Raw genomic sequence first — 26,223 nt, 5'->3', positions numbered from 1 at the left:
TGTTTGAAGCCTGAAATGTGGCAAAAGGTCGCAAAGTTCAAGGGGGCCGAATAATTTCGCAAGGCACTGTATCTGTGTAACCTGCACATATAGCATTGCATGTTTAAATAGTGTATTTCCTTTTTAAGCAATGAAAGTCTAGTATTGTTATTGGAATTAAGGGTTCTCTTTGTTTAGGGACAAGTGTCAATGGATGCTATGCAATATAACCAAATGTCACAATTCAAAATGACTACATGTGTATTAGGGTTTCAAAGACTCCTTTTTGATGCGGTCCATCAAATCATATTTAAATGTTATAGTTGTCTTTTCCTTAAATGTCCCAGTCTTTAGATACCGGTGTATAAAACCATACTCGGGCCGACTCTTTTCTCTGTATATATCAATGATGTTGCTCTTGCTGCGGGCGATTCCCTGATCCACCTCTACGCAGACGACACCATTCTATATACTTTCGGCCCGTCATTGGACACTGTGCTATCTAACCTCCAAACGAGCTTCAATGCCATACAGCACTCCTTCCGTGGCCTCCAACTGCTCTTAAACGCGAGTAAAACCAAATGCATGCTTTTCAACCGATCGCTGCCTGCACCCGCATGCCCGACTAGCATCACCACCCTGGATGGTTCCGACCTTGAATATGTGGACATCTATAAGTACCTAGGTGTCTGGCTAGACTGCAAACTCTCCTTCCAGACTCACATCAAACATCTCCAATCGAAAATCAAATCAAGAGTCGGCTTTCTATTCCGCAACAAAGCCTCCTTCACTCACGCCGCCAAGCTTACCCTAGTAAAACTGACTATCCTACCGATCCTCGATTTCGGCGATGTCATCTACAAAATGGCTTCCAACACTCTACTCAGCAAACTGGATGCAGTCTATCATAGTGCCATCCGTTTTGTCACCAAAGCACCTTATACCACCCACCACTGCGACTTGTATGCTCTAGTCGGCTGGCCCTCGCTACATATTTGTCGCCAGACCCACTAGCTCCAGGTCATCTACAAGTCCATGCTAGGTAAAGCTCCGCCTTATCTCAGTTCTCTGGTCACGATGGCAACACCCATCCGTAGCACACGCTCCAGCAGGTGTATCTCACTGATCATCCCTAAAGCCAACACCTCATTTGGCCGCCTTTCGTTCCAGTACTCTGCTGCCTGTGACTGGAACGAACTGCAAAAATCGCTGAAGTTGGAGACTTTTATCTCCCTCACCAACTTCAAACATCAGCTATCCGAGCAGCTAACCGATCGCTGCAGCTGTACATAGTCTATTGGTAAATAGCCCACCCATTTTCACCTACCTCATCCCCATACTGTTTTTTTTATTATTTTATTTATTTACTTTTCTGCTCTTTTGCACACCAATATCTCTACCTGTACATGACCATCTGATCTTTTATCACCCCAGTGTTAATCTGCAAAATTGTATTATTCGCCTACCTCCTCATGCCTTTTGCACACATTGTATATAGACTGCCCATTTTTTTTCTACTGTGTTATTGACTTGTTAATTGCTTACTCCATGTGTAACTCTGTGTTGTCTGTTCACACTGCTATGCTTTATCTTGGCCAGGTCGCAGTTGCAAATGAGAACTTGTTCTCAACTAGCCTACCTGGTTAAATAAAGGTGAAAAAAAAAAAAAAAAAAAAAACTCAAACACTTGACATCTTTTATACAAATAAAATAGAAATTGTCACATTTTTCTTCATAATCTGTCCTGCTGCTCTTCAAGTTGGTCAGTTACACATTCACACAGACCAAGCTGGAATTGAAACGCAATGAAACCATTACTTAGATTTGAGTTACAGAATCAACCCTAGCCCAGAGTTACAATGGTACATTTGTATTTGTTAGATGACATGGGTCTTCAAATACACATCTTATTTTTAGACACGGATTAAAAAAAATAAAATAATAATTCCACTATTCATCACCATATAAAAAAAAAAAAAATACTATTAACAGTTTAGAAACAAAAGCATTGGCATCCCCCAATCCCGTTAGTTTATTCCCCCTCAAACCATCTGAGGTGATGCAAAGAACAGGAACCACACTCCTTTGGTAGAGATTCAAGCAGCTTGAGACATGGATAATATCTACTTATTCTTCTTCAGTCAGTGCAACAGTTGAGCAGCCCTGAAATTCATACTTGCAGCCTTACAAAGACCAGGGTTGTGTTCAGCAGGGCACAGCATAACAAAACGATAATCAATGCCATTTTATTTTGATCACCTACTGAACACAACCAATGGCAAGCCCAAAATTACACCTTGGTAATTGAAGTTTATTTCACTTTATGTATTGGAGTACAATTTAAAGAAACTAGAAATCAAGATAGATGTACTTCAGTGAAAAATGTTTCCCTCAAGCTAATTCATTGATGAATTGTCAGAAGACCATGGCGAGAAGGTTCTGAAAAGCATGAAATAGATTTTACACCTATAAACACATTTAACGACTGGTCATCAGTAATATTTGGATGACAAATCAATTCCCCCTTTGTAGGATATTGTATATACACACAATCACAGATTGTTTATGTGCCACAATACAAGGTATTAAAGGCATTCAATATTCAAATACAACTAAAACCCATTCCATTTCCCAAGAGGAGCATACATTAGCTCCAGCCCATTTGATATATTTCTCAACAACCAGTGCAAACGCACAAAAAATAAAATAAAAGCAAAACTTCCTACGTGAAAACAAGCCTGCTTGAGAGGTCAAATCACAACTACCCTTCCTGATCTCAGAAAGCGACAAACAATGCAATGCAACAGAGTTCCAGTGGAGGAAACATTGAGTCCTGTTATCATTAGTCCTACCAAAACTAAACACTTCTTTGTTCAATGCAGGGCAAATATACAGTTGTCCAAGTAGTTGTTTGCATGTGGGAAAGTATGCCTAAACCTGTAGGGCAGGATGGTAGAATACAAACTTGAAGTCTTGTGTCAGTTCATTCGCTGGTTATTCCAGGCTTAGTCAGCGCTCCTTGCTCATGTCAGTAAGAGGGGAAAGATGTTCGGCCGCAGAGGGGGATGAAGGTGAACAGAAAGTGAGAACGAGAGGTAGGTAGTGGGAATAAGACAGTTCAAGAAGTCTGAGCTGATCCAATGACTTTACAGTTTTCAAAATAAAAGGCTGGAAAAACAAAACCCCCAAAATATGTAGGAAACAATTAAACAGTCAACAAATACAATGATATCTCGTTCCAGCTGTTAAAACTCATCCCCTTTGTGGTTTTCTGACTGTTTTTTCTCTGTTGGTTCTGAAAATTGGAAGGAGGAATACAATATTATACTCAAATATGTAGCAGCACAGTATTACAAATATGACCAGGTATAAAACCAAAATAAAGACTAAAGGACAAGAAAACTAAAATGCCCTTCCTTTTCATAGTTGCAGACAGTTGCTCTAGCTTGAATGCTATGTTCAATTCTTTTCCATCAGATGCCCACTTATGTAGCGAGAAATTGTAAAGGCAACTGGGTGCCAATTCACACACGCAAAAAGGTAGTTTCTATGGCAGACACTGTTCCTATGACAGACGTACCTGTCCTTGTAGTTTTATCTGTAGGCTGTGATTGGCTGAGTGAGTCTGTGTTCTGTCCAGTGGGCTCTTTGATGGGCGGTTCCTCTTGCTGCACCTCCTCAGTGCCCTCTTGAATGAAAACAAATGTTGCCAATGAAAAGAGAACTGATCGGTGATTAGAATTGTTTAAAAGGGATCATTGACAAGTTCCCATGTCATGTGAACAAGTCTGCAGAAACACTTCCTTTGCAAATGACATTCATTACAGATGAAACTCATTGCTGAGGAACCCCCTTAATTACGTACCAAACAGAAGAAAAATGGTCAAACAGGGAGGGACTACCTGGATTTGTCCAATAAATGCTCCATAACCTTTTTCTACGGTGTGCCAAACTGAACATGACCATATTACATACATTCTATGACAGACGCACCTGTACTTGCAGTTTTATCTGTAGGCTGTGATTGGCTGAGTGAGTCTGTGTTCTGTCCAGTGGGCTCTTTGATGGGCGGTTCCTCTTGCTGCACCTCCTCAGTGCCCTCTTGAATGAAAACAAATGCCGCCAATGAAAAGTGGACTATAATTACATTTGTCCAAGGGATCACTGATAAGATATCACACGTCATATGAACAAGTCTGCAAAAGCACTTCCTTTGCAAATGACAGTAATTACAGCTGAGGAACCCCCTTCATTACATAGCTAACGGAGGAAATGTACTTAAACAGGGAGGGACTACCTACAGTCCATACACTCAAATTAGTTTCAAAATGTTTTGCTACACTGTGCCCTACTGAACATGACCTCTAGATATAAAGCACATGTTCCATAACAGAAATGTGTTGGTTTTCCCCGCTTTCCCACCTTCGTCTTTGGTCTCCTCCTTGGGAAGTATGACTTTCTCTTCCATTTTGCTGCTGTTGGCCTTGCTGCTGCTGCTCTCTGTGGTGCTGTTGTTATTGGGCTTGGCGGCCTTGGGCTTGGCAGGCCTTGGGCTTGGCTGCCTTGGGCTTGTTCAGCAAGTAGTTGACCTCGCGGTCCAGCAAAGCCCACTTGGACTCTATGTCTTTGGACAGCAGCACAGGCCGCTCCGTGGGAGAACTCTTCTCCTGTTCAGCTACTGTGTTGTTCTTCCACGTCTGTGGAAGAGGGGGAGGTATTGGTGGTTAAAATGAAAAATAATCAAAGATTACAAACGATGGCACTCAAAGTGAATCACTTCCATATAGATTGTTTTGAACCACATTATCTCAAATTTGAGTAATAATGGTCAATCAAAATAATATAATTGACAAATGAGCTGAGTAAAACAAATAGGACATTATTAAACATCATTACATACAGAGGTCTCGTTGATGACTTTTTCCAACGTCTTCAGCTCCACGTCAGTGAAGATTCGGTCATCCTCTGGTACAAGTTTGGAGCTCCTTAAGGAAAAACCACAGAAGACCCATGTCAAATGGATGCATTGTACATCTCATGATTCACCTCTAAAATGTTAAACTATGAAGCTAAGCAGGGTCGGTCCTGGCCGGTCGTTGGATGGGAAACCAGATGCTGCCGAAAGTAGTGTTACAGGGCCAGTAGGGGTCCCTCTTTCCTCTGGTCAAAGGAAAGAGATCCCAAATTCCCCAATCTGGCCCTTATACCATTATGGCCACCTAATCACCCCCAGCTTCCAATTTGTTAATTCATCTCCTCCCCAGGTCATTGCTGTAAAATATTGTTTTCAGGCAAGGCACTGCACCACAGTGCTAGAGGCGTCACTACAGACCCTGGTTCAATCTGGGGCTGTATCACAACCGGCCGTGATTGAGCAGAGCACAATTTGCCCAGCATCGTCCGGGTAAGGGGAGGGTTTGGCCAGGGTAGGCCGTCAATGTAAAATAAGAATGTTCTTAACTGACTTGCCTAGTTAAATAAATAAAAATGACCTGGTAAAATAAGGGTAAATAAACAGATCTTGGGTCAGTTTTTCCATTTTCCATTCCAGGTTATGAATGGTGAAGGGGAAGCCGATCCTAGAGCTCTAACATTGCTGCTTTGACCCACCTGAGGAAGAAGCTGGAGCGGTTGAGCTTGCTCTCCAGGGTGGCCAGGTGGCCAGGCCACTTCCTACGCTCTTCCACGCGGAAGAACATGGCCCTGCACAGCTTTCTGAGATGCTGCAGCTTCTCCCGCAACTCCTTGGTGGACGCAGAGTAGCCATCCTCGTCCATCCAGGTCGACACTTGACTCAGCTTGGCCAGGATGGCTTCCTTCTCTTCCTCCAACACCACTGCCTGGTACTCCTCCTGGTACATTTTGTCCTAATGGAGGGGGGGGGAGAAGGCTTTATATACACACACACACGTGTGAGAGCGCCAGACAGAATATACTGATGTCGTACTGTAAAGGTACTGTTCTAACCTGGGTATCAAAAAGGAATGCCTCAAGGCTGTTCAGTGTCTTCTCCCTCTCCTGTTTCTTCAGGTCTCTATCAGTCAGGTCTTGGAGCCTAACAGGAAGAAAACAAACATTATTGCAGCAAATTTGGAGGTAGCCGGGACTCAAACCTCGGTCTATGAGTCTGTCAAACAACTTAGCCATTACACCAACAGATTCAAAGCCTCTGAAGTCACTAGGTGTTTGACAAGTCACAACACTACATCAATATCAGCATTATTACAGCTTGAAAAATGTATTTTCAACTTCCCCACCCTGCACATTTGAGCCCAACTAAAATGTCATAAGGAAAGAGCAACACACTTCTTGTTTGAGGAGGTGATGGCGTCTAAATGAGGGTTAAGGATGTCTTTCACTTGGAGCTCCACTGTGACATCCTCATAGATCTCGTTTTTCTTCTGATGCTTGACTTTCTTCTCGGCCTCAGTCTTTGCCGCTTCCTCTGTCGTTTTCTCCTCTTCTCCAGATTTGGCTCCCTCCTTTTCATCCTGCTCAGAAAAATAAAATATTTAATAGTTCATGGAATCTTGGTTTATTCAAGAGAGCCTCATTTACATTACGGTAATGAGTTATTTAATGTTGAATTCAAAAAGAGAATGAGTTAAAACTCATTCATGTGAGGTTAGTATACACCCCCCCCCCCACTCTTGACAACATTCTCTTACCAAACATTCCATTCAACATTGTTAACATTTTTGAAAGTTCATTAAACACAAAATGACTGAATACACCCCAGGGCTGAGCTAAACAAACCAGGGACACGTTTAGAAGGCAAACATTGTGGAATGTTGCAGTTAGAAATGTCACGAATAGAGCTGTCCGGATTCCTTAAACATGCCAGAGGCATTTTTGTTCTACATATTTCCATCTAAATATTCCACAATGTGGAACAAGGAGAACTGAGCTAGGCCCAGCGACATCCCAGGCATTTATGTGGAATCCAACTGAGCCAAGCTCTTACCTGAAGGTCAGCCTTACTGTCTACTCCCTCAGTCTTCTCGTGGGTTGGGGCCACCTCCTCCTGCTGCTGTTGTTGTTGTTCCTCCCCAGGCTCCTGCTTCTCTTCCTGGGGCGCAGCCTCCTCTTGCTCCTTCACAGACTCCGGATGAACCTTCTCATCCTGGATTCAGAGACAATAGGGGAGCGGCAGAGAGAGTTAGACAGCCATGAACTAGTGTTAAGGAGGAACTCTGGTGCTTGTTACATTAGAATGGTAACTTAGTAGAGGGTTACCTGAACTGGTTCAGTCACATTTGTGTTGGGTTCCGAGGATCCCCCTCCAAACAGGCTGGAAAATGTATTTCCCAGTTCTGACAGGTCAAAAGAGACAGAATTAAGACATGGAAGAGACTGATTTAGAGCTGGGACAATAACCTGAAAATTATCGACATTACCATACAGATCCTTATCGCAGGCATTTTGCTGATATAGTTCATTAGTTCATGGCCTATACTAGAGAAATGTGAAGCTTGAAATTAAATAAGTATGCTAATATGGGCGATTGTTAATTTGACAATTGATGGCTACAACCAAACTAGTAACTCAAAAGGCACTCGCACATCTGAGCAAACTTTTTGCAGGTTCATGGCAACAGTTGATGAATGAAAAAGGAAACCGCACACTGCTCTTGATAGTATCACTGAGCTTTAATAAGCTTACATATCGGTCGCACGGCCTTCGTCAGAAGAGAGGCCGATACGTAAGCTTTTAAAAATCAGTGATACTATCAAGAGCAGTGTGCAGTTTCCTTTTTCATACAACCAAACTAGTAACAATATTTTAAAAGATCATTTAAAAAGTGATGCACATTAATGTTATAAACGTAGTTCTTGCATCAATTCAGGCAATTTTGTCTGTCGCCCACCTCTACTATGATTATGACTAAAGGGGTGATCAGATGTCAAATGATTACGATGTTAGCATAAAACCTACTTGTCAGAGTAGACTCCTCCTCCACAACGGTCTCAAAGACAGACACCACCTGAAGAAAGCAACTTAGTTCAAGTGATAAGGTCAATGTCGATTACCCCAAAACAGAGTTCAATAGTGTCTAAATCAACTCAAAATAACTTCAAACTAAGCCAATTTTAATTGGGTTTATGTGGGTAGATTAAGGCATTACAAACCTCAGATGCAAACGCGATGAGAATGTATATTTACATTTTATTTATTTTTTTGCATCAAACCTTAACGTAAATATAAAATATTATTTGGATGTATTTTGCAACCATCTTGAAAGTGTAAAAAGCCTGATGTGTTTTGTATTTGAGGTTTAGTTGTACTTCCAGAGAGGAGCTCCATAAGCATTAGAGGATTGCACTGACCATAGAGTTCATATAATTCACATTCGATAAGTAATTATATGGTACTGACCCAGTCAAGGAGGAGCACGCCACTCTCGTTCATGTTGAAGCTGGCATTGATGCCCTTGTACTCAGCATCTGTGTGCTTCTGGAAGCTGCTGCCCACCCCAGACAGCTGCACTGTGGTCAGGTTGAGAGAGCCAAAGACACTGGTGGAAGAAAGAAATTACACTTTTTATTTACAATTCAAATCAGACCCCTCCAAGTTAATGCATCTGATGATAATTGAAAGTTAATGCAACAGGTAAGTTAGCTGTAAGTCACTTCCATTCCAATTCAATTCTAAACAGATTTGTCCCCCTAGTGTCTATAGCCCTAATATAAATGGCCGAACAAACGCTGCTATAGCATATCCTTAATTTTCCAGGCGGTCTACATAAAACCTTTTCAGACTTTGCCGTTTAGTCGTGTTGGCTCACAGAGTGGGGTAAATCTATGGGCCGATTTCCTGGACACAGACAATCAAATCCTAGGCAAAAAACAAAAAAACAATGTATTCTCCATTGGACCACTTTACACACATATATATAACCTTCCTTTTGTCTTATCTCAAACTACTATATTTGCAGATTATCCTACAATTTATACAGCAAGACAACTGGTTCAACGGGTACAGCAGGCTCAACAAGTAGATCCAGGAAATAATGGAGTGGGTTTCCCAGAACAAACTCGTTTTGAACACCAGGAAAACCAAGGTTATGTTGGTCTGTTCCATCAGCAAAAGGCCAACAAAGCATGGGATACAATTAAGTATTGGGGGGGAACCACAAATTGAGGAAGTGTCAGAAACCAAACTACTACGGGTGCAGCAAGACAACTGCTTATCATGGTTCTCAAACTCATGTAAAGAAATATATTCAAACTGCATGCATGATCAGAAGTATAGCCAAATATTTACCGGGAAATGTTCTTTAGCAAACAACCCAAGCATTAATTGGTAGTCAGGTGACCTACTGTTCTGTGGTCATGCATCAGCAAGTGACATTAGGAGGCTGCAGATCGCACAGAACAAAGCAACAAGGATGGTTTAAATGTGGATATGGTTCTTCTGTTGTCGTCATGCTCAATGAGTTGTTGGTCCTCAATCAAGATCATAAAAAACATGCTTATTTTATTTCACAATGTACACCATTTAAAAAACAGCCAAACTCTATTCACAACAGTATTCAGTTGGTAAGAGACAGACTTTCAGTAAATACTAGGAATAGATTGTCCACCAGCTATGTTTTATCCAGACAGAAGACAAAATAACATTATGATTTAGAGCCATAAAGAAATGGAATAACTTCTGAGCAAACCAGAAACCTTCCAATATAAATTCAAACAATACTTTAGAACCATTTTAAATTGGAAGGTTGTGCAGGACTATTGGTAGATGAAGGAATCAAACTATAATTTCAGACTTTATCTGGTCAATATGTCAGTGTTATGTCTGTTACAGTGTGTTGTATGTGAAAATGTGATCTTATGATGAGTTGTATTTTAATGTTTGAGGACTCGTGGAAGATTAGTCCAAATTCCGACTAAAAGAGATCGTAATAACATCCATTCAGCATGCTTTAGTCCATGCCTAGGCTTAATCTGTCTCCAGGAAACTGGACCTAAATTCCGACCAATTAAATCCAACTTTATTTTGGGTGGTGTTCACCTGAGGTCTTCCTGGCCCAGGAAACTGAGATCGCCGTAGTTGATGTTGAAGGCAAAGTCATCAGTGTGGTTGAAGGTGAGGACCTTGCTCTGGGGGTAGGGGGCCATCCTCTGGAACAGAATATGCTTGTTGTGCTTCAGGATCCTGGAACCATCCTCCTCCATCTCACTTGTGAACTCCACCTGGAGAGTGAGAGAAACAAACACAGCTGTATGCTACAATCCAAAATAAATGTAAAAGATGAGCACCATATGACATGCAGTTGTGTGGTGCTTAGCTTTTACTTTCATTTTGGATTGAGGCAATTCAATTATTATTATTTATTTTTTAAGGGGTGGGTTTCAATGTTAAAGAATGGGCTGTGTTACCTGAATGGGGAAAACGGTTGCCTCTCTAACCAGGAAAGGTTGGACTTTGAAGGCCTTGCTGAGGGCAGCGGCCTGGTACACAGCCCCCATGGCTGCAGCCTCATCTGCGTTGAGGTTCTTCCCTAGCTCCTCTCTACACACAGTCAGGTCAAAGTGAAATATCACTTCAAAAACAAGGTTGGCCAGATAATTTTTCAGACCTCAAAAGTAGTCAAATGGTTAGGTATATGAAACTACATGCCTCAACCAATGTTCACTCGAAGCTGCGGTGTAGCCCGAGACGGCCGTGCAGCTCCCCGGGACTGCCGCAGAACGGAGAGGTGCACGAGACAACTTCACTCAACTTTCTAGAGTTTAACCAGTTGGTGTTAACTATCATTTCCCTTCACTGTGGCAATTGTGATCAAAGCAATAGCCACTTTCAATGCAACATAATGTAACAAAAATTATAAGAGATTTTTCTGTAGGCAGACCGCGTTGGAGTAGGATGCTATTGCGCCCGTACTCTACACAGACCGGTGCAGCATAACCAATCAGAGCTGCAGTAGGCCTATATGCAAATAGACCATTGCCATATACAGATGTGTCATTTTTTTGAAGTGGACTGTTTACAGGCTTAGATGTGCTTGTTTTGAGATCAAAGCAAGAGCTGCATGTAGCCACGTGTGCACATTTTATTAATATCCTTTGCTAGTTAGTGAATTATTAGCCCAGTTAAAAGCTAATTTCTAGTCAGCAATAGGGGTGTCATTGCTTCATACAAGAGCACAAAACATGTACATTTCTAGACATCGTTGAAAAGCAAGTCCGGTATAGAGCTATTTTTGGTCTTAAAAAAGGGTCTGCTGTATTTTGAGGTTAGCTTGACTAAGCCAAGTAGCCAATAGGCAGATGTTAGCACCATTTGTCTGATTCATTATAATAAATGGTTTGGGAACAATAACGTAAAGTGGTTTCTTGCAACCACCACATTCAGTAACCTTGTTTGAAGGACTAGATAACAGGTCAATGTCAATCCCTGCATGTTTCTTTCAAAAGTCTTATGGAATGTAGGCCTACATTGACCACCACACATTGGCTGCTACTGTAGGCTGAATGATAGAACAGCTATTTCCATGTTAAAATGTTATGGGATGCATTTTCACCATTGTTTCATGGCAGGCCACTCTTGTACAGTGGCTTGCGAAAGAGTTCAGCAATGGTTAAGTCATACCACATATATTCAATTGGATTGAGGTCTGGGCTTTGACTAGGCCATTCCAAGACATTTAAATGCGTTTCCCCCTTAACACACTCAAGTTTTGCTTAAGCAGTATGCTTAGGGTCATTGTCCTGCTGGAAGGTGAACCTCTGTCCCAGTCTCAAATCTCTGGGAGACGGAAACAGGTTTCCCTCAAGAATTTTCCTGTATTTAGCGACATCCATCATTTCTTCAATTCTGAACAGTTTCCCAGTCCCTGCCAATGAAAAAGATGGTGTTCTCAGGGTGATGGTGTTAAACAAAAAAAGCCCCATTTTAGTCTCATCTGACCAGAGTACCTTCTTCCATATGTTTGGGGAGTCTCCTATATGCTTTTGGCAAAAACCAAATGTGTTTGCTAATTTTTTTCCTTTAAGCAATGGCTTTTTCTGGCCACTCTCCAATATATCCCAGCTCTGTGGAATGTACGGCTTAAAGTGGTCCTACGGACAGATACTCCAATCTCCGCTGTGGAGCTTTGCAGCTCCTTCATGGTCTCTTTGTTGCCTCTGAGTAATTCCCTCCTTGTCTGGTTTGAGTTTGGTGGTAGGCCCTTTCTTGGCAGGTTTCTTGTGGTGCCATTTTCTTTTCATTTAATGTGAGACATTCAAAGTTTGATATTTTTTTATAACCCAACCCTGATCTGTACTTCACTACTTAGTCCCTGACCTGTTTGGACAGCTCCTTGGTCTTCATGGTGCCGCATGCTTGGTGGTGCCCCAGACTCAGGGGCTTTTCAGAACAGGTGCATGCATGCATGCATGCATGCATGCATATATGCATATATACACATACTCAGATCATGTGACACTTAAATAAAGTCCACCTGTGGGCAATCTAACTAATGTGACTTCTGAAGGTAATTGGTTTCACCAGATCTTATTTAGGGGGATTCATAGCAAAGGGGGTGAATACATATGCACAACTCTTTTCATTTTGTAGAATTTTTGTAAACAAGTTAATTTTTCCCCCACTTCACCATTTGACTATTTTGTGTATGTCCATTCCATGAAATCCAAATAAAAATCAATTACAGGTTGTAATGCAACAAAAATAGGAAATACGCCAAGGGGGAATACTGAATATTTTTGCAAGGCACTGTAGGCCTAATACATTAGGATCAAAAAGCCATCGTAGTCTACTTGGCAACTTAAAATAGGCACAGCCGGAAGTTGCACAGAATTTTCACAACTTTCAAGTTCACGCTCAGACCTACAATTTGCTCAGTGCCCAAATTTAAGAGAACATTGGCCTATTTTCATATTAATTTGTAATTAAGGCATATCTAGCTGATCTTCACAACAAATGGTGTGCACCCTAGTCTAATTTCCATTTTTCAGGTCCAAAAACACCTGGCAAAGTTTGATTTTGGGTCTAACTATCCCTTTAAGCCTTTTCATCCCAGATGGAGCATTTCCAACATGTGAGTTACATACCATCACTCTAGTAGATACTACCTATGACACTTTCAGGTAAAGCACTTACTCTATTCTATTCTATTGTGTTCCATTGTCTAGGGAGGTTTGTTGTGAAAATGACATCTTACAGCCAAAACCCTGGACAATATGTCCCTCATGTAGTGTAGAGCCCCAAGTATTGACAGTGTCAAGTGAAACTGTTGACATACTTCCCAACGGCTTTGAGCAGCACTTCTTGCACCTTAGGCACTCGGGTGGAGCCACCCACAAGGATCACCTGCTCGATCTCATCCTGTTGGAAAAAAATGTTGGAAGATATACTTACAGTACTTGCAAATAAACAAACATGTGTTGGTTCAATCTCTGAAGGCTTGACATGCTGAAACATGTCATGGTTAACCCCGTAAGGTCAATGTCCACACCCTCGTGGAAATCTAATTAGCAGAATCCAACAATCCCATAAAAATCTGTTCAGTTTAAGCAAGATATGTTTTTGTTTTGCATTGGATGCGTCTCAATCCACCACATCTGCCTGTCGGACTTCCACATCTGCAGTGTGTCAGACGATGAGACATCCTGCAAATCAGTCTTACAAAATAGTCTGTGGCGTCCAAACGGGTTGGCCTACAAACTACTGAAAAATATGTAAAGCATTGGTCGCATATTTCATGAGCTGTAATAAAAAAAGATCCCAAAATTGTGCCAAAGCTTATTTCTCTCAAATGTGGTGCAAAAATGTGTTTATATCCCTGTTTGTCACAAAACACAATGCCACAGATGTCTCAAATTTTGAGGGAGCGTGCAATTTGCATGCTGATTGCAGGAATGTCCACAGGAGCAGTCGCCAGAGAATTGAATGTTAATTTCTCGACCGTAAGCCGCCTCTGTCATTTTAGAGAAATTGGCAGTATGTCCAACCAGCCTCAACTGCCAACCGTGTATAACCACGTCAGCTCAGGACCTCCACATCCGGCTTCACCTGCGGGATCGTTGGAGACCAGCCACACGGACAGCTGATGAAATGTGTACAGCATTGTGTGGGCGAGCGGTTTGCCCCATGGTGGCGGTGGGGTTTTGGTATGGGCAGGCATAAGCTCCGGACAAACACAATTGCATTTTAAATCTACAGCAATGTGAATGCAGAGATACCGTGACGAGATCCTGAGGCCCATTGTCGTGCCCTTCATTCAGCACCATCGCCTCATTTTCAGCATGATAATACACAGCCCCATGTCGCAACAATCTGTACACAATTCCGGAAAGCTGAAAATGTCCCAGTTCTTCAGTGGACTGCATATGGTCCTTCCATGATCTGCATGTTTGGGACGCTCTGGATCGACCTGTACGACAGCATACTCCAGTTCCCGCCAATATCCAGCATCTACAGGCCACAATCAAGAGCCTGATCAACTCTACACAAAGGAGATGTGTCGCACTGCATGAGGCAAATGGTCACACCATGTACAGACTTTTTTTTTGGGGGTGGGGGTCTGACAAAGAGATGCATATCTGTATTCCTAGTCATGAGAAATAGTCATGAGAAATCCACAGAATAGGGCCCAATACATTTATTTCAATTGACTGATTTCCTTATATGAACTAACTAAATAGTTGCGTTTATATTTTTGTTCGGTATATTATGACCCCTCTATGGAAAGTTAAGACTTTTTCTCGTCGACCCCCACAAATCAAATCAAATTTATTTATATAGCCCTTCGTACATCAGCTGATATCTCAAAGTGCTGTACAGAAACCCAGCCTAAAACCCCAAACAGCAAGCAATGCAGGTGTAGAAGCACGGTGGTTAGGAAAAACTCCCTAGAAAGGCCAAAACCTAGGAAGAAACCTAGAGAGGAACCAGGCTATGTGGGGTGGCCAGTCCTCTTCTGGCTGTGCCGGGTGGAGATTATAACAGAACATGGCCAAGATGTTCAAATGTTCATAAATGACCAGCATGGTCGAATAATAATAAGGCAGAACAGTTGAAACTGGAGCAGCAGCACAGTCAGGTGGAAGTTGAAACTGGAACAGCAGCATGGCCAGGTGGACTGGGGACAGCAAGGAGTCATCATGTCAGGTAGTCCTGGGGCATGGTCCTAGGGCTCAGGTCAGTTGAAACTGGAACAGCAGCATGGCCAGGTGGACACAAGCATCTTGGGACTCGTCTGATGTCGGTACAGCCGATCTGCCAAGTTCGGTCTGTAGCGTCAAAACAGTTTGGGCTACACACTAATATGAACCCTCTTTGCAAAGGTGAGACTCAAACACGTTGGTTGTTTTGCTCTAGGACGCCCACAGGCCTCACAAGACTCGCCTGAAGGTCCCCCGGTACCAGTTGAAAAAAAATGAATGGAAGTCTATAGAGACTTCAGTGCCAAAATTAAGGGGCAAAAAAAAAAATCTGTCTCCCAATCTGTCATCTCAGATCGAAGACACTTCAGAACAAATATCCTTTAGTTTTCTTTTTGATAATGCTGGTTTTCCTGTGACTTTTGATGCTTTTGTCTGTCGTTCATAAAAAGTCCCAAGTCTACCCAAAATGTAAAATAAAGTTGGCCACTGCTTTACTAAAATATCAATGGACAAACAAGTGTAATGTTCATTAAGGCACTCAATGGGAAATGTTTTAAGGTTTTCAATGGAAAACCAAAAATCTAGTTATTGGACAAATCCAGGGAGTCCCTTCCTGATTAAGTCCATTTGGTGCCTAATGAATGCACTCACCAGGTGCCTAATGACTCACCAGGGACATCTCTGCAGAGCTGAGGGCATCCTGTACAGGGCCAGGCACTCTCTCAAAAAGGTCAGCACACAGGGTCTCAAACTCCACACGGGTCACCTTGGCCTTGAAATCCATGTCATCCAGCAGCCCTTCCACCTGAACAACAAAGAGTGCGAGTATATTTGGTTTACATGTACTGTAATACACATCTACAGTAGAACAATATGGGTAACTGTAAAAGTGCAGCTAAAAACATTTCCCCAAATGAATGGGTGCTTACTTTTAGATCTAACACACACCTGACAGAACATCAATACATAAGAAACGTTACAAAAAAATACCATATTTCTCTAAATACGCAGAACAGTGCAAGACTGGAAGTGACAGGGAATGGAGGGATAAAGAAGCAATGCGATGGCTTCACCTGTGTAATTATTTTACAAGGTTACACATCTACAGTAGAACACTACGGGTGACATGGGAGTAACTGGTAACTACTCTCAACTGCAGCAAAGGTAAGGAGAATGGTGTAAGACTGGGGTTAGCGAAGTTCCCGTCACCTGTGCCATGAATTCGGCATTAGCGCTCAGCACAGTCTTGAGTCTCTGGGCCTCCTTGAGGAGCTTGGCCATGGCCCGGTGGTTCTCCCTCACGTCCTTCTTGGTCTTCTTCTGCTCGTTGAATAGCTTGGCCAGGTGGTCCTGCAGCCGCAGCTCCATCTCAAAGCCCCCCAGAGATCGGTCAAACCTGGTCAAAGACAGAACATTGTTAGGTTAGGAACATTTGAGAAATGTGCTTGTCATCGATCCACAATAAGACATTGAAAATATAAATACTTAGTGAGCTCTGAAAGAATTGGGACAGTGACACATTGTTTTGAAAAGATTCAATGACTATGCGGTTAAAGTGCAGACTAAACTTTAATATGAGGGTATATTCAGCCATATCGGATGAACCGTTTAGAGAACACCTTTTTGTACATAATCCCCCCCCCCTATTATTAGGGGAGCAATGGTATAGGGACAAATTCACTTATATGGTATATTATAAAGTTAAGAATAGGAGCACAAATAGCAAACACCCAAGACATGCTAACCTCACCATTACAATAACAGGAGAGGTTAGCATGTTTGGGGGGGATATAATATTTTTGTAATAATACTCGACGCATTCAGGATTATCCGTAATCGTTAAAATGAAATTACAATACATTATTTACAATTAATTTCTATTGGTCACAAAATAATCTGAAACAACCTAAACAAACAGTAAATGCATCCAACAAATGTTGAGTCAAACTTGATGTGGTCATAGCGTACCATGAATATGAGAGAAAATACTTAACTACAGCGGAATTAGTCCCAATTCCTTTGGTCCCCTAAAAAGGGGGGACTACGTACAAAAAGTGTTGTGATTTCAAAACAGTTCACCCCATATGGATGAAAAGCCTGAAATGCAAGTGGACAGTCCGCACCTTAACCTCATACTCATTCTATCGTTCCAAAGTGCTTGAGTAGAGAGCCAAAACTTATTTTTTAAATCACCGTCCCAATACATTTGGAGCTCACTGTATATGGAATGAAAACAAAACTAGTACTTATTTCATAATGATTAGAGCAGAGTGCAAGGCGTGTGCTTTCCCCAACATCCTGTGTTGCAGTGTGTGTGTGTGTAAAAGTGGGTATACAGGTCCTTTTGTCTTACCCCACTCCTCGTATCTGGAGCTGTGGCTGGGAACCCGACTCTTCGGTTTTGACTGTCTGGTATGTGACGATGGTTGCCGTTGTGCTGCCTGAACCCATGTCATAGAACATTATGTTCTGTAGCGAGAGACAACGGGAATATAAGTCTAGGGTTACACAAAGCAACTTTTCTGACCCACGAAACAACTTATGAAGCGCTCAAAAACTAAAAAAGACTGAACCCAGTTAAAAAAACGCTTGTAAAAGCAGCCTAGTTAGCGCACCTGTGCTGTGCTGTTGATGACTTTTCTCCTGAAGACGCCGTAGTTGAGTGCCACCGCCGTGTTGTCGTTGATGAGCTGAAGGACTTTAACACCTGCCATCTGTGCGGCCTGCAGGACTGCTCTGCGCTCTGCCTGATTGAAAAAGACTGGGACGGTGATCACTGCATCTTTGATGGGCTGCTCTGGAAGCGAGAGTAAAATACATTCAAGGGGGGCTTCAAAATAATTGCGCAACAATGTTGAGAGAAAACCTTTTCCCCGTACTACTAGTGAACAGACAAACCTGCAAAGTCCTGAGCAAGTCCACGTGAATAGTTCAAAACCATGCCCAGGAGCTCCTCTGGAGAGTACTGCATTTCTCTGCAGGAAAACAGAGTAGACATTACAGCAAAGCACTTTTCATATTTTTATAAAATATATATTATTTTTTGTAACCCCTTTCTCCACCCCAATTTCATGATATCCAGTTTGTCTTGTCCCATCACCACAACTCCTGTACAGACTCGGGAGAGGCGAAGGTTGAGAGCCATGCATCCTCCCAAACACGACCCAACCAAGCCGCACTGCTTCTTGACACTGCTCGCTTAACCCGGAAGCCAGCCGCACCAATGTGTCGGAGGAAGCGCCGTACAGCTGGTGACTGAAGTCAGCATGTATTTACCCAGCCGCCACAAGGCGTCGCTAGAGCGTGATGGGACAAGGACATCCCAGGCGGCCAAACCCACCCCTAACCTGGACGCTGGGCCAATTGTGCACCGCCTCATGGGTCTCCCGGTTGCGGCCAGCTGCGACACAGCCTGGGATCAAACCTGGATCTGTAGTGATGCCTCCAGCACTGCAATGCAGTGCCTTAGACCGCTGTGCCACAATGCCTTAGAGAAACGAGGCCCCAGAACCAATCACTCTTATCCACAACTACAGCATAGGACATACTGGATCAATTACATTGTCACAGGCGGTTTAAAATTTGCTATTTGGGCAGTACACAAAGGAACGTTGTACACTGACAAACAATAAGTTAATGGGTCAGCATTTTTCCCCATATCGTCCATAGAATTCCGTATTATTAGTACTCGTCAACAAATCACTTGGCTCAATCATCTCCTGCTAAACAAAGGAAAAGGGAACCAATGAGATGAAATAAAAACGACTTACTCCGAGTTGCTAAAGAGAACTGTGCCCCGACTCTCATCTATCACCAGATGGTGCTCGGGGAAGCGTTTCTGATAGACCGCCACCTGTGAGTTGTCATGCTTCTTGCCAAGGAGGCTCTGAAGATGCCTATAGACAAATTTGGGGTTCTTCACAGACTGCGGGAGAAAGAAAAACAAATCAATGTCAGTGTAGATATTAATTCATGAACTTCATTGATTCACGTGGGGGAGTACAGAGCACTAACTGTATGATAGACATTTTAAAACATGTGACCTGGTAGGTTATCTATGACAAAGTGCCTTACCACTCCCAATGCACTGTCTCCAAAAAGTCTCTCGTTTTCTTTTAAACACACAGCTATTGGCGTTTTCCTCCTGGACTCCCTGTGCAACACAAAGAAGGATAAGACAGACTATTTGAAACAAGTTAAAGCTTTGAGAATGCTTTAAAAAAAATCTTTATCATAAACTGACCCCTAGTTCAGCCAATTTTCGTTCACTATTCAATACGGGCCCATTTAGGTATTGCCATGTTTACATGCATTGTAAACACTAAAGAACAGCTAGCGTACTCACACATGAATACTTATCAAACATGAAATAGAATAGGGATTTTGGTCTAAAAGCACAAAGTCCTAAACCCATTGCGATGACATGGCTAGAGAATGAAAATAGCAATACTCACTTGTTTAGAGCAATCTCCATTGGCACGCCAGGTTTTACTATCGCTACTTTCATCCACTCACTGCCCAGGTCAACTGACATGACTGCAACAGAGGCTGTATGGACAAAATAATGGGTATGATTATTCCATTACCTGTACTTTTGTAATAACAAAGTGATGATTACAGACTAGAGGTCGACCGATTAATCGGAATGGCCGATTAATTAGGGCCGATTTCCACTTCTGATAATTTTTTACACATTTATTTAATTTTTATTTAACTAGGAAAGTCAGTTAAAGAACACATTCTTATTTTCAATGACAGCCTAGGAACGGTGGGTTAACTGCCTTGTTCAGGGGCAGAACGACAGCTTTTTACCTTGTCAGCTCAGGGATTCAATCTTGCAACCTTACGGTTAACTAGTCCAACGCTCTAACCACCTGCCTCATGAGGAGCCCGCCTGTTACGTGAATGCAGTAAGAAGCCAAGGTAAGTTGCTAGCTAGCATTAAACTTAATCATAATCACTAGTTATAACTACACATGGTTGATGATATTACTAGTTTATCTAGCGTGTCCTGCGTTGCATATAATCGATGCAGTGCGCATTCGCGAAAAAGGACTGTCGTTGCTCCAACGTGTACCTAACCTTAAACATCAATGCCTTAAAATCAATACACTGAAGTATATATTTTTAAACCTGCATATTTAGCTAAAACAAAATCCTGGTTAGCTGGCAATATTAACCAGATGAAATTGTGTCACTTCACTTTTGTGTTCATTGCACGCTGAGTCAGGAATATGCAACAGTTTGGGCCGTTGGCTCATTGCGAACTAATTTGCGAGAATTGTACATAATTATGACATAACATATAAGGTTGTGCAATGTAACAGGAATATTTAGACTGATGGATGCCACCCGTTAGATAAAATACAGAATGGTTCCGTATTTCACTGAAATAATAGATATTTTGTTTTTGAGATTATAGTTTCCTGATTCTACCATATTAATGAACTAAGGCTCGTATTTCTGTGTGTTATGTTATAATTAAGTGTATGATTTGATAGAGCAATCTGACTGAGCGATGGTGGGCACCAGCAGGCTCATAAGCATTCATTCAAACAGCACTTTTGTGCGTTTTGCCAGCAGCTCTGCTGTTTATGAATTCAAGCCTATCAACTCCCGAGATTAGGCTGGTGTAACGATGTGATGTGAAATGGCTAACTAGTTAGCAGGGTGCGCGCTAATAGCGTTTCAAACGTCACTCGCTCTGAGACTTGGAGTAGTTGTCCCCCTTGCTCTGCATGCGTAACGCTGCTTCGAGGGTGGCTGTTGTCGATGTGTTCCTGGTTCGAGCCCAGGTAGGAACGAGGAGAGGGACGGAAGCTATACTGTTACACTGGAAATACTTAAGTGCCTATAAGAACATCCAATAGTCAAAGGTTAATGAAATACAAATGGTATATGGTATAATGACTACAACCTAAAACTTCTTACCTGGGAATATTGAAGAATCATGTTAAAAGGAACCACCAGCTTTCATATGTTCTCATACTCTGAGCAAGGAACTGAAACGTTAGCTTTCTTACATGGCACATATTCCACTTTCTTCTCCAACACTGTTTCATTATTTATTTGAGGCTAAATTGATTTTATTGATGTATTATATTAAGTTAAATTAAGTTTTCATTCAGTATTGTTGTAATTGTCATTGCAAATAGATTTTTATTTTTTTTAATCATCCAATTAAATCGGTAGCGGCTTTTTTGTCCTCCAATAAATCGGTATTTAAAAATCATAATCGGTCGACCTCTATTACAGACTAAGTGAGACAATACTAAAGGAGATTAGCTTCAATGATTTCTCACTGGCTACAGTGGTATGGTGGCAATGTGAGTGATTAATCAGTCTTTTGCATCAGTTGACATCGAACTTAATCAATGTTCATCCGTGCATCAGTAAATTAATGTGTAAATAGGTACAAATACAAACAATGCATCATAGTAATGTGACAGATTAACTATAACCTCTGCACGTGTCCATTTCCTTCTCGCACTCAAAATGGAGGCATTCAGATTTACGTTGAAATTAGAATTTGGTGTTAAGCGAATCTGCCGGTGCTTGATGCGGGCAGGTGTCTTGGATGGAATAACCATGTGGTGTTAGTACCTGTTTGTGAAGGCAGCAGAGCCAAGACGAGACAGAAGCGAGCCCATAAAGTCAGCTTCCTCCTCATGGTGACCTGTACACACAAAGCAGAACCAAAACAGATATTCAAATGCTAACAGCAGCCTTCCTAGTGACATGGTAAGTGTGCTGAAGAAATAATTGGTTCAATATTTTGAGACCTCATAAAAATTCATTATCCTCGACTCGGTTTTATCATCCTGTACAAATCCATTAGCTACAAATGTTGTCATTTGTTTTAGAAGTATTTTGGGGGGATCAAATATCAATTTGGCAGGTGCTTAAAAAAAACAAATGCACAAGAACATCAATTTCTCTATACAATGCATATCAGCAAATAGTAAAAAGTAATGTTTCAGAAAGGAAATAGAGTGAGCACATCCCCCGGTAGTACATTTTGGTTTTTGCCCTAGCACTACACAGCTGATTAAAATAACCAACACATCAAGCTTTATTTGAATCAGTGCACCCAGGGGGGCCCTAAGACTGATTTTGGGGAAACCCTGCTCTAGAGTGTTTCCACTCAGCCCCCCCTTCCAGAATTGGGGAACATCACACAACACACACCACCCCACCGCACACCATGTCTTTCTATCTTTCTATGGGCACAAGTCCTGTACGTGACACATTGTTCACACCCCTCTTGTTGGCAGAGAGAACATTTAGCAAATTTAAAGCTTATTCCCTGCAGTTCTACACATTGTCATGCCTAATGTTTATTTATGTGATATTTGAGTGACTCAAACATTCCAACAAAATCTATAGGCAAAAAAACATTGCTAAAAAACATTAACTGACATGGGCTAGTTGAGCTGGAAATTTCTAACAAGTTATAAATAGCTCTACGGTATGCAATGACTGGCATGAGAAGAGGAACACTGATGCACTACCCAATTTCGAAATAGCACCTTGTGAATTCTACTATTACAACTTGAAAGCAGTGTTGAGCTCCAAAAAAAACCTGGTGCCGCAGTTTGGGAACCACTGCTCTAGAGCAGCAAGTAAGGTAAAAGGAACATCTCAAAGATGACTCCTGTTCTTGTGTGTCCATTCCGTCACCTGCACTGTTGAACAGGAGGAGCGGTGAAAGCCAAAGCCTGGTGGTCATACACCACATTGCTTTCACCTATACAAAACTTTTCATACCAGTGCAGATGTATGAAGTCCACAAGAATACTTAGATAATGCTCTGCCATTCTTCAGCACGAAACCAAACCGGCTGCATGCGTGCGCCATCGTGCATAAATGTATTTTGTCCCCCCCACACCAAACACGATCACGACACGCAGGTTAAAATATCAAAACAAACTCTGAACCAATTACGTTCATTTGGGAACTGGTCAAAAAGCATTAACTTGTTAGGGATAGGGTCTAATTTCGTGAATTTCCGCCTGACTGACGTGCCCAAAGTCAACTGCCTGTTACTCAGGCCCAGTTTCTAAAACTTAAAATAATGTCTCAGACTATAACAGAATTGATATGGCAGGCAAAAAAATGAAGAAAAACCAAGCAGAATTTTTTTAATGAGGTCCAGGCTCTATTGTTCCTATGTAAATCCATCTCCCAGATTGCAATTCCTAATTTGTCCCGGAATATAAACATTGAGTTGTTATTTTACCTGAAATGCACAAGGTCCTCCAATTAATCCACACATAAAACGGTCAAACGCATAATTTCTAGTCATCTCTCCTCCTTCCAAGCCTTCTCTTCTCTGGACTTTATATTGTGATTGGCAACTTTCATAAAATAGGTGCATTACTGCCACTGACCTCGTTCGTCTTTCAGTCACCCAAGTGGGTATAACCAATGAGGAGCTGGCACGTGAGTACCTGCTTCTATAAACTAATGAGGAGATGGGAGAGGAAGGACTTGCAGTGCGATCCTCATCACAAATAGCACCGACTTCTATTTTAGACCTTGGCAATACAGACGCTCGTTGGCGCGCGCGAGCAGTGTGGGTGCAATAATTTAATATAAATGTCTAAATATATTTTGCAACTCACACGAGCTGTGTAGTCAGCCTGTAACGGTTCTTCAGACTTCCAAACTCTAGTTGGGGACAACATTTATTTCCCTCACCAACTTTAAACGTCTGCTATCTGAGCAGCTAACCGATTGCTGCAGCTGTACATAGTCCATCTGTAAATTGCCCACCCAATTTACCTACCTCATCCCCATACTGCTTTTATTTATTTACTTTTATGCTCTTTTGCACACCAGTATCTCTACTTGCACATGATCATCTGGTCATTTATCACTCCAGTGTTAATCTGCTAAATTGTATTATTCGCCTAGCTCCTCATGACTTTTGCACACAATGTATATAGACTATTTTATTCCTACTGCGTTATTGACTCGTTTATTGTTTACTCCATGTGTAACTGTGTTGTTGTCTGTTCACACTGCTATGCTTTATCTTGGCCAGGTCGCAGTTGTAAATGAGAACTTGTTCTCAACAAGACTACCTGGTTAAATAAAGGTGAAATAAAAATAAAATATGCCACCTTCACTGTCCAGGTGCATTCAGGCAGTGGTGTAAAGAACTTCAGTAAAAATGCTTAAAGTACTACTTAGGTAGTTTTTTTGAATATCTGTACTTCACTATTAATATTTGACAACTTTTACTTCACTACATTCCTGAAGAACAGTGTAATTTTTACTCCATACATTTTCCCTGACACCCAAAACTACTAGTTACATTTTGAATGCTTAGCAGGACAGAAATAGTGAAATAGTGTAATTCACACACTTGTCAAGAGAACGTCCCTGGTCATCCCTACTGCCTCTGATCTGGCAGACACAAAAAAACACATGCTTCGTAAGTAAATTATGTCTGAGTGGGAGCCTGCCTCTGGCTATCCGTAAATAAATATTAAGTGGCCATCTGCTTTGCGTAATATAAGTAATTTGAAACGATTTTTGCTACTTTAACTTGATACTTAAGTACATTGCAGCAATTACATTAAGTTTCCAAGTAAAGTATATTTTAAACAAAATACTTTGACTTTCACTCAAGTAGTATATCACTGGGTGACTTTCACTGGAGTATAAGTAAAGATACCTTAATAGAAAATGACTCAAGTATGATTTTGGGTACTTTTTCTACCACTGTTCAGATAAGTGGATGTTCTGTGACTCAGTTTAGTTCTGTGACTTAATTCAAGTGCTGATGAAAAGTCAGGAAGCATGATGAAACCGTGAGGCAATTATTTTTCTATCTACGGACTAGGGCACGTTTCGCGAAATAAAGGATTTAGGCTAGCTAATGTCTATATCAAGTAGAAAACAATAGGCAATCAGCAAGCATGTAGTTATTCATATTCAAATACATGATCGTAGAAACTTCTAGCCCCATCATGGAGCACTGGCGTACAGTATGAATGCCATGGACGCCCAGCGCAGGTGATGCCTTGACCATTCATTCAAAAAAAAAAGAGAAGTCTTGGGTTCTGTAAACGGGTTCCGTCAGTTAGGTAGCTTCCTACAATACAAATAATGCTTTTTAAAAACACAGCTAGCTAAAAATTCACCATTAAAAATCACTCAACCATTTCATTTGAAATGAGAGACTATGTTAGCAAATAACCGGTAGCTAGGACTGCGTCAATGGACCCCATTGCTGGTAATTAGAATATAATGGAAAAACAATTACTTAACTAGCTAGGCACATTGCTGACAGAGCAGAACCTTACCTTCTCCACTCCAGCAGTTCAGTTATTTGAAGCAGACTAGTTTAAACAACAATATAAACAAAATGAAAGCGCACGCCTTTACATGCAGCAAGCTAAACTGTATTATTTTAGGTGATACTTCTTAATGTTGGCTTGATCTATTAACTAAAAACCTCTTCGTAGGCACTCTAATAAAGATTTCTTGATTTTTCCCTTGCTATCACCTGCTTGTTCTCGCCATAGGGCCCATAACGCGGCGTGATCTCATTGGATCCACTCGAGTCGGTCGTCAGTAGTTACCACAGACACAAAGTCATAAACCCCGCCTATTTCTACAATGTATATTCTTTAAACCTGACCTTAACCAAACGGTTAGCCTTATGCATAACCTTAAATTTACACCAAAAAGTTCATTTTTACTTTCACGATATATTCGATTTTGACTTTGTGGTTGCGCTATCTAGTTAGTGGAAACCACTAGAGTCGTGTTCCGCGAGGACAGCGCTGACCCTGTTGGTGCTTTCAAGACTATTGGGGACTCGGAAATAAACAAGGCGGAATCATGACGTCAGTGATCTTCAGGTCGGAAAGAAATACCCGAGTTGCGGATTTAGGATTCCGTTTGATTTATTTATTTAACTAGGTAAGTCAGTTAAGAACAAATTGTTCTTTTCAATGGGTTAAACTGTCTGTTTATGGGCAGAACGACAGATTTGTACCTTGTCAGCTCGGGGATTTGAACTTGCAACCTTCCGGTTACTAACGCGCTAACCACTAGGCTACCCTGCCGCACATGATGACGATTATAAACGATTTTCCCCGAGGTTGTTTTGAACGCA

At 41.6% G+C, this 26,223-nt stretch overlaps 2 protein-coding genes across 3 annotated transcripts in view; one reads left to right on the top strand and one right to left on the bottom strand.

Moving 5' to 3' along the window:
• Positions 1-1,661: 1,661 nt before the first annotated feature.
• Positions 1,662-25,841, bottom strand: LOC115105368 (hypoxia up-regulated protein 1-like). The gene is given in 26 exon segments (XM_029627330.2): positions 1,662-3,274; positions 3,560-3,667; positions 3,973-4,080; positions 4,402-4,523; positions 4,525-4,676; positions 4,880-4,964; positions 5,590-5,846; positions 5,947-6,034; positions 6,286-6,470; positions 6,944-7,102; positions 7,216-7,292; positions 7,915-7,963; positions 8,356-8,494; positions 9,994-10,175; positions 10,362-10,494; positions 13,229-13,311; positions 15,763-15,897; positions 16,302-16,488; positions 17,446-17,561; positions 17,708-17,889; positions 17,991-18,067; positions 18,863-19,017; positions 19,167-19,245; positions 19,547-19,640; positions 21,696-21,768; positions 25,406-25,841. Coding segments are annotated over 25 exon segments (3,069 nt in total). The 5' UTR covers positions 21,763-21,768; positions 25,406-25,841; the 3' UTR covers positions 1,662-3,224.
• The window catches only part of vps11 (VPS11 core subunit of CORVET and HOPS complexes), a 25,751-nt gene continuing 25,269 nt past the window's right edge, over positions 25,742-26,223 (top strand). Inside the window, exon 1 of one of the 2 annotated variants that reach the window (XM_065007263.1) lies at positions 25,742-26,027. The gene's annotated coding sequence lies outside the window, so the exon portion shown is untranslated. The remainder of the gene's footprint in view (positions 26,028-26,223) is intronic. The other variant, XM_065007264.1, reaches the window with a different exon arrangement.

The sequence above is a fragment of the Oncorhynchus nerka genome, linkage group LG22 (genome assembly GCF_034236695.1).
Source record: "Oncorhynchus nerka isolate Pitt River linkage group LG22, Oner_Uvic_2.0, whole genome shotgun sequence".
NCBI classification, from domain to species: domain Eukaryota; kingdom Metazoa; phylum Chordata; class Actinopteri; order Salmoniformes; family Salmonidae; genus Oncorhynchus; species Oncorhynchus nerka.
The sequence above is the reverse complement of the archived record's forward strand: the minus strand, read 5'-3'. Positions and strand labels throughout refer to the sequence as shown.